The 11,788-nt window shown below is 41.3% G+C and overlaps 1 protein-coding gene across 7 annotated transcripts; it reads right to left on the minus strand.

The window, feature by feature from the left end:
* Positions 1–968: 968 nt before the first annotated feature.
* CNOT8 (CCR4-NOT transcription complex subunit 8) lies at positions 969–11,609 on the minus strand. 7 transcript variants are annotated; one of them, XM_074962065.1, is made up of 8 exons: positions 11,410–11,560; positions 10,545–10,646; positions 9,542–9,668; positions 6,255–6,448; positions 4,497–4,658; positions 3,478–3,622; positions 2,476–2,586; positions 969–2,169 (listed from the first exon to the last, which is right to left on the minus strand). In XM_074962065.1, exons 3-8 carry the CDS (start codon positions 9,656–9,658, stop codon positions 2,020–2,022), a joined length of 879 nt encoding a protein of 292 aa, XP_074818166.1. In that variant the 5' UTR covers positions 9,659–9,668; positions 10,545–10,646; positions 11,410–11,560; the 3' UTR covers positions 969–2,019. The 7 variants fall into 7 exon arrangements, with proteins under 7 accessions (XP_074818166.1, XP_074818160.1, XP_074818164.1 ...); XM_074962063.1 differs by having other exon boundaries at positions 970–2,169; positions 9,542–9,683; XM_074962062.1 differs by having other exon boundaries at positions 970–2,169; positions 9,542–9,738.
* Positions 11,610–11,788: the final 179 nt, after the last annotated feature.

The following is an 11,788-nucleotide window of genomic DNA, read 5'->3' on the forward strand; positions in this document are numbered from 1 at the left end:
AGCAGAGATAGGTAGCAGCATATTCATTATATTCAGGAAAAGATTATTTATAGAACTGAAGTCCCAAAAGGTGGTCTGATGAACCCCTTGTAGGTAGTCTACAGAGAAGTGGGTAACCTGAGAATCATGTTGCTTGTGTGCAAGGCAAGATACCTGGAAACCAGAAGAGGGTGCTATTGCTCCATAAGGAAGTCCCTTCACCCTCTGCCAAGGCAGGCATAGCCATGCCATGGAGGAAGCTGCTGCCATCACCATGAGACATGATATGAAAGGGAAACAGTCACCTTCCATTGCAAACCGGCCTTACATGCTGGCAAAGCTCCAAGAGAACACAGCATAAGAAAACTCTGTTCTGTTTCTCACCTCAACAGACCTGGGAGCCAACAGCCAAACTACTTCAGCTGCCATTAACAACCAGGCTCTTGCTTAAGTATTTAGGGCCAGGGTACAGCTACCCTCTAATCACATTCATTCCCTTTTCTGAACTGTAGAATCCTCCCAACATAATCTGTCCTAAGATACAAACTAGCCGTCTGGAGTTGGTTAATGGGTATCCCAGAACTGGCAATGTGCAGCAGGTAAATTGTTGGATGAAGCACAGTTGCATTATTAGTCTGTCTGGTCAGTGCTGCCATGCTCATATCCTGCTGCATTTACCTGTAGAGAATTTAGGAAGAGATTAAGGTAGAACTGTTAGTTGCTCCCCACGAGGTGCTGCTGCAAGTTCAATAATTTCAGTAAGTGTTAGAATGAGGTAGAAAAACCAAAACTTAACTGGTTAAAAAAAAAATCTTTATTTTACAAAATTAAAAACATCAATAGTATTTACATGCATTTTAAATACCAGCTTATAACATTTTAATCATTGCAAAAAATCAAGAATTTTTATAAGCTTGTTAAAATGCAAGACTCAGAAATAGTTTTAATTTGCTCTAGGCAAAAGTTTTGGGTTTTTTTTAAACATATTTCCAAGCTGTTCAAAAATATAGGTGTGTACTTTTAGAATATCTAATTTTAAAAAAAGTCAGAATTGTGAGCCTCCCACCCTGGGTATATTCTCTCTATAAAAGGGAAATCCAATTGCTTTGCCAGGCTGTTAAATCACTAAAATATAAAACTAGAGCCACTTTTTACACATTTATGTACCTACTAAACTTGCTCATGCTGTAATGAAAAGGGTAAAATCTTCCATGTTATCAGGTAATACCAAGTGGCTGAAGTCAGCATCAATTTTGGTCCAAACTGTTACAAATCTCTTCTAGAAAAGGCAAACTTCTAGGCCATTTTAAACTATTGCAGAACAGTTTATTGTATTAATATCTATGAGAAGACAGATTAGTCTTACAGGTGGGACACACACCTCTCTGGCACAACTGTCCTAAAGAAAGTGGGAAATTGTACAAAATTAGGAGCTATGAAGGTGGTCACCTCAGCTCCAAATACACCATGTCCGACTGTTACCAAGACACAACTATTTGAATGTTTTAGCTCCAGGGAAAGTCTCTTACATTATCCTATCCAAAACTCTGCCATGAACGAGTGGGTCATTTCTACAGAATACCAAAGATAAAAACAAGCAAAGGGTGAGGAGCAGATGTCAACCTTACAGCCAACAAAAAAATTTAAAATAAGCTTCTTAAAGCACAATCTGCAAATGCGTTTGTGTGTCTGATTTCACTGGCATTTCAGAACCTCAGTTCTGCTGAATGTTCTGGAGTAAAGTCTTCCTTGCAGATTCAGTACATTTTAAAAGGAAGAAAACAGAGGTATATACGTTAATTGTGTCTCTCCTGTCCGTGGTACTAAAAAGATGGCAAGTCATCAATGCTGGCATTGTTATAAACTCCCCTCTTCTAAGTTTGAATCAAAATGAAGAGCATCTTTTGTCTTCAGCAAACCTCTAGTCCTCATGCCAAATGCATACTGTTAGACGTCATTTGCATGAGAGAGACTGCTGGAAACAGATTAGGACTGCAGCTGCCACTCTGGGACCATATCTTGCTGAGTGGTACCCAGTTATCACTGCTGCAAGTTGTTGATAATAGCCAAGATGCTCATCTTCTCTTGGGCTGTGTCCACATCCTCATTCAGTTTCTGTGCCACTCCGGTGCCAAGGCCATATAACCGCCCACAGTACTTCGCATCATCAATCGTGTCCTCAAAGAACAACTGTAGGGGAAAAATAATATTTCTCCATTTCTTATAGTGCCTTTGACCCCAAAGTTCAGCTCTGTTAAATGCCACCCTCCCCCCCAGAAGTGACTGCAATCAACATACCCACGAGGAGGGGATAGGTGGAGAAGAAATTTTTGCCAACACTACCAAGTCTCACGACTGCTAGTCTAAGGCCTAAAGGGCTGACAATAAGGATCCAAAAATGAAAGTGCCAGGGAGTGCATGCAGGGATGGAAAAGTCAGGCCATAAACCATGTTCCCCCTCATCTTGCTGTTAGAAGGAGAGGGACCCAGGGATACCTCTTTCATTCGGAAGAATGCCATTCCTGTGAGCAGAGAGTCTGATCCTGCCTGATGCTGTCGTCCAATTCGTTGCAAATCCAGCTGATCTGCAACTTCTTGAAGGCCTCCCTACAATGAGAGAAAAAACACTGATTTAATAACCTGGAATCTCTCCCCTCCCAGGGCTACCACATACCATGCTTCCTCTAGACGTGAAGGTTAATGGCTGCCTTTAGAGTTAATCACAGCTGATGTACCAATATTGATTAAAAAAACAAAAGAGCCTGAACTGAGTGACACATGCTAGGTCATCTGAGCACTGGAATGCCCGAGTTCTCAGTTCAACAGCATAGAAAGAGTAATATTTAGCAACTAAGGGGCTATTTATCTTCCAAGCACTTTGCAAACACTAATACAACTCAATGCAGCTGGGAAGTAGGTACATGTTCTTCCCATTTTGAAGACAAGGGAAGGAGGCAGAGAGGTTAAATATTTGTCTAAAGCCACATTGTCAGAGTTGGGGTGAGAACTTGGGCATGCCAGTGCTCAGATGACATACCACAGGAAACAACAACTCAGCTCTGGAGAAGGGAAAAACTCGGACTGGTAATCCAAACAATGCTTGGAAGTTGATGAACAGATTTCAGCTTTTAGCAGTTATCCAAGTCATGCGGTAATTCATTTAAAAGGAAAATGCTGATCCACATCTTTTCAAAGAGAGGACAAGTATGCCCAGTCTAAGCAGGCTTCAGAAATAAGTACCCTATGAATCCTGTGAACTATTCCCTAATTGATTAGTCAAAAGAGCAGAGAAGGTAGAACAAACCTTTGTCTATGTACATAGTGCCATTACATGGCTACAGCCAGAGGAATTACCCCTCACCACTAAATTTTAAAATACTGTACATCTGCAACCAACCCCTGTTTTGGCTTATTACACACTTATGTATAGAATGTTATAAACAAGGCAAATCCCAATACGTTCTTAGCTCAGCAGAGTTACTGACAGGAACTAAATACCTTAAGGTTTTTGCAGCTCTTCATTAGGTATTTGACATCATAGATGGATGGGAAGAAAAGGTTCAAGATATGGAAGAATTCGTGTTCCTCCTCTGGAAGCCTGGAGTCCGTTAGCAGTTTCACCATGTAGCCAAAGTCATAGCCACTGAGAGAGAATTGTGCAAAATCTGGTAAGTCAGCAGCAGCCACAACCAAAAGCAATATCCCCCTCCTCACAGTGATGGCTCTCTATTGCATATCATTCAGACCCTAACATCTCAGCTGCTTATACAACTTCACTAACTTCCCCACGTGGAAGCGTAGGGCTCACCTCAACCACCAACGATAAGGTAGGACCCCCTACCACTTGCCTTGTTTACACTAGGATTGTACAATGAGAGAAACACACAAAAAAAGCTATATTGTGTTAAGAAAAACACCCTTTTTCCTAGTGTAAACTTGGCCTCAGTGGCTGGAGCAACGTGCAATAGGTAAGAAGAGAAGGCATAAAGCCTAGGGTCCCATGCCTTGCATCCTCACCTCCAGGAGGGATACTTGGGTGAGTGACAGATCAGAAAGTGGCTATGCAGTTAAGTAGTTCAAGAGGCCAATTACAAGAGGGGCAATTCAGCTACACAGACCTCTTCCCCTGTCCAGTAAACATACATACTCATGATACTCATAAAAGAGAGAAAGCAGTACTGTGGTAGGGTCAGAGAAAACAAAACCTTTAGTTTACAGTGCACATGAGTTCGGAGTTTAATAAACAGTTCCTTATTCTTTTATTTCAGTTTTCTGTTAATAACTCCTGCTTTCAAAGGGGAAAGTTTTAAAAGTCCAGAGTTTGCCAGCACTGGCTACAATCAGGTTTACATAGCTGAAAAACTGAAACTAGAGTGTGTTAGTTATAAATTCATCTCCTTAAAATCTGTGTTTTATTCATTAAGATCAAAGGTGGGAGTGAATCTGACAAGATTATTAATTTTGCTGCTTCAATATTCTCTGATAAGCAACGCACTTTCAATTCCTCTTGCACCAACCTGTGAAATGAGAGCCATTTCACATTCTCGCACAGGACCACCCCTGAGGTCATGAGCAACTCTGCAAAGTGCAAGGTATCAATCCCTTCATCCTCATGTTTCTGGAACTGCAGCCCAGAGTTTGCAAGGAGGTCTATGGAATCCTGTGAGTACATGTCCTCCCTAAAAGAGAAAGGCAGCTTTGCATTAGATGTGCTGATCTGGCAGGCTCATAGCTACAAAGGATTCTCCAAATACTTCAGTTCAAAACACTAGTAGTGACTGACAATGGCAACACTGGACTGTTTTTTATGTCTCAGGGAACTTCGTATCAATTCAGATTACAGGTAAAAATGTTCTCTAAACTGCTGGTGCAACTGCATCTGCCACCTACCATCTTTCTGACTTGTACAGCCCCAACAATAAGCAATTCTGCAATTGTAATTTGGTTATTAATTCCACTGCTGATGTCCAAGCCAGAAGAACCCACCTTTACTGTGTTGGCTGACAGTTTCTGAGCATTGTTGCCTCTGCAGCTAGCAGAAGCAAAAAACAGATTTTTGTCTCAGAAGTGCGCAGATGTGGCTCAAATACAGTCAGCAGAGTTGTTATAGTAAAGGCCATTGCACACCTCTGCATGTATTACTTTCCTTAATCTCCAATGCCATTTGAGAAATCAAATTGTATTTTTTTCACTCCCAATTATTGCCTATTCTGTGGCCTCTCAAACAGGACCAGGAAGGGGAAGAAGGGATGTATCACACAGAGCTCGGCAGAAACAGGATTTTCTGTTTCACAAGTTAATTTTTTTCCCCCCTTCTGAAACAGAATGAGAACAAAGTTTTTGAAGTTTCCCACAAAATGAAATCTCAAAACAAATTTGTTTTGGGTCAATCAAAATGTTTCATACGGACATTTTTAATTTTAAAAAATGTTAATATTAAAGAAATATCAAAACAAAAAGCAGTTTAAAAAAATATTAAAACATTCCATTCCAAAAGTGACAAACCAGAACATTTTGACATTACTGAAAGGCTTTTTCTGTTTTGTTCAAAATTAAATTTTGTTGGAATTGATGCCATTTAGCTTTTGACAAATTGCCATTTTCTGACAGAAAAACATTCTGTCACAAAATTTCCAGCCAGTTCGACTATCGTGCACACCCACCCTTTCTTTATGGCTAGATGTGAAAGGATCCTGAAACTTATTTCAGCTGTTACATGGAGTCATGATATGGAGAAGATTGAGAACCACTGCCCTGTTCCATTTGACAAGATTAGTGCTGCTGGATAGCTAATGGAGTTTGGTTAATATTTCTTGGCTTAGGTCACATCTAATACTCCAGCACAGCTCTGGGAAAAGGTATAGATTTTAAGTGTTGCAGAACCAGAAGAGAGAGCAGATCTGTTATTTCTGGACAATGGAGATGGAGTTTAAAGAAAATCATAACCTGGAAGAGTCCTTCAGGTTCCAAAAAGCAAATGTAAGGTACCTCAAGGTCTGGACCTAAATTATCTAGCGGTACCATCAAGCAAACAACATGTTACAAAGCTCGGTTCAAGAGCAACATTTTAACAAGACTTGTAATACTCCTGAAAGTCAAATATCTTCCATGGTGTCAGAAAGGCTCACAACTTAGTCCTTTTGTGCTGAGATCTGAATTTTCCTGGTGCAGCCTCAATTGCTGGCAATGGACACGCTGAAACATGCTGTCGCCTGGTCGAAGTATAATGGGAAGAGCGGGGAGTAGTGGATTGTTCTCTGACTCAGAAGACTTACGTAAGGTTGAATTTGAAGTTAAACTGCCAGGTGTTGATCCCAGAAGGATATTCCCCCTTCTCATTCGTGAAAGTTAGGCCCAGCTGGATGATTTTCAGGAGATCAACATTACACCGAAGAAGTTGATACTGATAATCTATGGAGCTGCGGAATTCACCAATTGGCCTAACTACGACTCCTGGAAACTCTGTGTCCTAGGAAAGGAGCATGAAAAGTTAAACCTTGCTATAGTAGTAAGTTGCACATTCAGTCTGACACTAGCAGCTCTCAATACTAAACTTCCCATCCTTTATTTATTTATTTTATATATAATTACAGTATTTGCTTTGCCAGCTTTTTCTCAGTGCTGTTTGCTACACAACCTTAAACCTCTATACAGAAACCATGAAATCCATACTTGGCCCCCTTAGCAATACAGATGCAGTACAGTGAGCAGGAAGGAATACTAATACATAAGATCTTATATTTAGAACCAAAATGTAAATTCAGACAGGATGAGAGAGTAAGGTAAAGAAAACTTCCCCATAATTCAGCCATCCTGAACCTAGAACGATAGCTCCACATAAGAAATTTTGCCTAGCCTTAAGATATACCTGCTTTTACAAATTAGTAAGTGTTAATGATTCCTCACATTAAACAAAGGTTAAACGTTTGTATGAGGGAGGTAAAGAATACTTGAGCTGAACAGCTTTTACAGCACACTTTAGAAATTCTAGGGGAGAAGTGTGTACACACAACCCCATCAACACAAATATACACACACAGACCAAAGAACAGGGCCCTTAATCTATTCTGGGTACACATACTCAAAGTGATATTATACATCACATGATTCAAGTATTCCCATGGGATATACCAAAATGGGATATTTTTCATTGACTGTATACACCCATATTAAAATTTGGGGGATGGATGATGTAGCTGATAAATCACAGGATGCCCACAGCTGAATTGTTCATGTCTATTGCAAGCATTTCATCTCAGAATTTTAAAGGCATTCCCGTCCATAACAAAACTTTCGGTATGGAATGGTAACACTCGGGCCAACACATACAATACACTGACAATGCAACAATCACTCCGTATTTCTGTTTCTAATCTGTCTCTTCATTAATAATAAGCAAAAATCACTATTTTTTTTTTTTTTTTTTTGGTTTGGAAGTCAGGAAGCTGGGAGATAAATTCAGGAAAAACACACTCAATAGGTTTACACTCATTTCCTAATGAAGAATTTTTCTTTTCTTTGCTATGTTTTTGAAACCAGCACCACACACCGCATACACTATACTGCTACTGATTTAAACACTTGTAAAGGGAAAGTACAAAAAATTAAATACCCCTCCCTGAATGGTTTTGGTGCTTCTTAGGGAGAGCTGCCATTTTACTTTTACTTCCCAGCCAGAAAGCTAGTCTGCTCACAGTTTTAAAGTCAAATCCCCCAATTATATCTAACAACTAGAACACCTGATGGACAATTTATACCCTTTGAACAACTAGAATAAAACTGGATTAAGTGAACAAAAAGTTTAGAGAATGCTAAGAGAAACTGCAATTTTAGACAATTTCTATTTCATTCACAGGCCTCCGTTAAAAAATAATCTTTCTGTGGTGATACAGTTTGCTAGCTCCTGATACTATTCACTTATCAATGGTGCCCTTTCTTTCAGTTTATAATGTTGCTGCATATATCTTGAGACTTTTTTCCTCCTCCTGGAATAAATCCTTTATCTCCCCAATATTTGCTAAAACCTATTTTATATCGGTGGACTGCGTATTGTCCTCAAAACACTTTAAAAATCAGCACAGTGGTTATTTGTTGTGTGATCTCCCATGCTGTGGCCGATAATGATTGCTTTTGAGAGACACTACTAGACAACACCCCAGGTGCCCTAAACTGATAAGAAACTTCTGTATGAACAAAATGTAAAGAAAAAGGGACATTAATAATGGAGAAAATATATATGAAAAACAGTTTATCTGGCCAGTAATGTTTTTGTGTTCTCTACTATTATTTCAGATTTGTGGGGTAAATTCCACCCACAGATATGCTCATGAATCTTCTATAGTCTAATTTAATGGGAAATGCAAGTGTATACAAGAGAAGAATTCAACTTTATGTATTTGACAGTCTCTTCCACAGCCAAACATCTCCCTTCTGCCTGATTCTACAATGGCAATCATGCAGAGGAGACACCAGTGTGGCCATGGAATTGTCATGTAACAAATTTCAACTTAAATTTCAACTTTGAAAGCTCAAAAAGGAAGAGGTTATAGATGGGAAAGGAGGAAGCTCCTGCTTCAGCACCTTTACGATCCATCCAGACATGTGTGCATTTCAGTGGTGATGGAACTGATTCATATTTACACACTTGCATAGTGGGGGTCATTAAAAATTGTCTCTTTTCTGTACCACCGCATATATGGAGCTCTCTACCTTCAAAAGGCAAATATGGCTACTGATGGTAATTATCCCATTTCTAAGTGGCTACTACTGTACTCAGAATTGAAGTGTGCATTCCTAAAGGAATTTGGATACCTTGGGTTTTAGAGACACTAAGTGAAGATGAAGGTTTTTTTTGTAAATACTGTAACTATGACATATGTCATGAAGTAAAACTTACAGCTGGGGGGGGGGTTTTAAGGGTCTGAAAGTTCCCCCTACAAAATGCCCCTCTTGAAACTGTTTCTCAACAAAATTCTTGGGCCTTTTAAACAAATTTATCTGAACAAAAAACAACAACATGAAATTCAAGCCCAAATCATTTCCTTTCCTATAAGGCAGCAGTGCCTGGCCATTATAAAAGGTGACCAATCCTATTAGCTAACAAGTTGTGACTTGTGTGCCTGTTGCCATATACCAACATGAAGCCAATATGAACTAGCCATTCAAAAGAAAAATATGCTAGCTACATTAAACAGCTTATAACTAACTAAGCATCTTAATTATTTTTAAACTTTATAAAATGAACAAAATACCACATTCCTACTTGTTAAGCATTAACGGATCTCAGCTGCTCAACATGGCTTCAAGCCTCACTGTATACTTATGTGATTTCACAGAGAATCTACATAAATGCTAAGCAAGATATTGAAGAAAGACCATATATATAAAAAAAAAAAAAAGTAAAATTTTAAATGCCAAGCAGCTTTCCAACTGTTCCTCCACTTACTATTCAGCTTAAATTGACATTAGAATACACTTATATTTATATACAAGCAATCAAGTTACCCGCACTGAAATTCCTCAGTTTAGTCAGGTAGGTGATCATGAAGTACAGCATATTTACCATTGCGATGTAGCTGTAGCTGAGAACTATTTCTCGAATTTTCCTCATTTCTTCTTCCAGATTGTTTGCCCATACTTCACAGATCACCTGACTGTTCTCCACAATTGCTGCTGGCATCTTGCAGGAACTGGAGTAGAAACACCTGATGTCAAAGTTGGATGGTAAGTAGGGTAGCGTAGAACCGCAAGCTGTGTAACCTAATCAGCACAGTGCAGTAAGCACACACAAACACATTACTTTATATTAATACATCTCGACAAATCAAATAACAACAACAAAGTTAGAATGGCATGTTCTTAGTTTGGGGTATCAGCTTCAGATGGCATATTTGAGTTATTAAACTAAATTCTTTCCTGATTTTAGAATATTCTTGCAATACGCAGTAAGAGAAAGAAGCAAAACCTGTTTTAAATTGGCAGAAGGTATCTAGGACTACTAAGTCCAATTGATACAAGTGAGTGTCTCTCCTTTTTTAGGTCTGCACTCCAACTGTAAGGCCTATTTCTACAAGCCTAAAGGGAACTAATACCTTAATTCTGTACAGCTTTTGCAACAGTGTTGTTCTGTTAGGGCTAGAAAGTAAGAGTAAATAGCTCCCTACTGCAGTGTTATTGAAAGATGTGTGCTGCTCTGTTTTAATTCCCCAAGGCCTGTTCTACAAAGATTTTGTAGAAGTTTAACTATTCCGGTAAGGAGTGAGCTTTTATGTGGATAAGATTATTCTGATACATTTATGGGGCTAAACACGTGGGTATAACTGCACTCACATTAGGGGATTGTGCTGATAGTTAAAGCAGTATGAAAACCACGTGTAGACAAGCACCAAGATTATAGCAAGTTACAACATGAAAGGCATCTAGAGTTATTTACAGAAGCTGCAGTGAAACTAAACAGTCCACCAAAAACTTTATGAAAGCACGTGCTGATCAATATTGTTTTACCTGCCAAGGAATTAAACTTTTGTTAAGTTTAATATCATCAATGTAGGCCTTTTGGTTCTTACCAACTCTAGTTTTTCCAGAATGTCCTTACTGCCATGACAGATAGAAGAGGAAACACACCACCCTTGAGATTATGCTGTTACCATCTTTGGCTTTTTGGCAGCCTATAAGAGATGAGATACTATCTGTGCCTCGTTTAGGGTGCCCAGATAGCAAGAATGAAAAATCGGGACGGAGTGTGGGGGATCATAGGCACCTATATTAGAAAAAGCCCTGAATATCGGGACTGCCCTTTTAAATCAGGACATATGGTCACCTTAGCCTCATTATTAGTGGGCAAGTCTCCACGTAAATGGCAAACCTAGTGGCAGCCTCAGCCTTAGCGGGCAGCTCAGGAATGGGGTACACAGCCGAAGGGGAAGTTTGCACCTACTGCTTCCAGTACAATCTGCCACCAGCCAGAAGCACTGTGTTTCTGTTCCCGAGAAGAGGGCACACTTGTGCTCTGGGGCGAGGCCTCCACCAAACGATCTAGCATCACGCAGGAGACGCTCTTTGCCTGGGACTGTCTCGCGGAGGGGCGTGTAAACCCCCTTTAAGAAGGGGGGGGCTAAATCAGGCCACGGGAGGGCAGCGAAATAGCCCCCAGTAACCTCCCACGTTCCTTCAAAGAGAGGAAGTTACACTTCTCACAACGGAAATAAAAAGGCACAAAAATAATCCAGAGGCTCCCGTCACCCCCCCTGACAGCACCCATCGCTAGCCACGGGGGGCAATGGCTGGGGGGGCTCTGCTCCCCACCCAACCGCTTTCACCCTGGCAGCCCCCGCCCCCACCTCTTCCCCAGCCCCGCCTCTTCTTCCCCCTCCCCCTCTCCCCGCTCAGCTCCCCTCAGGGAGCGGCTAACGGGGCCTCCCCCCACGGCACCTGCTCTCTCCGCCAGGGCCGTCTCCTCACAGGCGCACAGGCAGGGAGGGAGCGCGGGCTGGGGAAGGGAAGCTGGGCCCTGATCCGCCACTTCCCGCCGGCCGCTCTAGCCGCTCACTCGGCCGTGGCTTGTCTGCTCCTTCCCTTCCCCCCCCCCAGTCCCGAGGCGGGCGGACCTCGCCTGCGCAGCTGCGCTTGCACCAGCGCCAGGCGGCGTCAGAATTTCTCGCGATAGTTGAGACTCTGTCGGGGGGAGGGGAAGGGGGCACGCCGCCCAACCGCCCGTGCGTGCAGTTCGTTCCAACGGCGGCGCGAGCTTCGTCAAGCGATTCGTAGGGCGGCAATAGGCTGCCCGAATGCGCGTGCGCAAGGGCGTGGC

The sequence above is a fragment of the Natator depressus genome, chromosome 8 (genome assembly GCF_965152275.1).
Source record: "Natator depressus isolate rNatDep1 chromosome 8, rNatDep2.hap1, whole genome shotgun sequence".
NCBI classification, from domain to species: Eukaryota; Metazoa; Chordata; order Testudines; family Cheloniidae; genus Natator; species Natator depressus.

Bases quoted from the DNA above. Each gene is read 5' to 3' on its own strand.
- CNOT8 (XM_074962059.1), bottom strand. From the start codon at position 9,658: ATGCCAGCAGCAATTGTGGAGAACAGTCAGGTGATCTGTGAAGTATGG. The intron at 4,659-6,254 runs GTAAGTCTTCTG...TTTCTCTTTTAG, and splicing joins AACTTCAAATTCAACCTTAC to GGAGGACATGTACTCACAGG. The intron at 2,587-3,477 runs GTATTTAGTTCC...CTCTCATTGTAG, and splicing joins AGAGCTGCAAAAACCTTAAG to GGAGGCCTTCAAGAAGTTGC.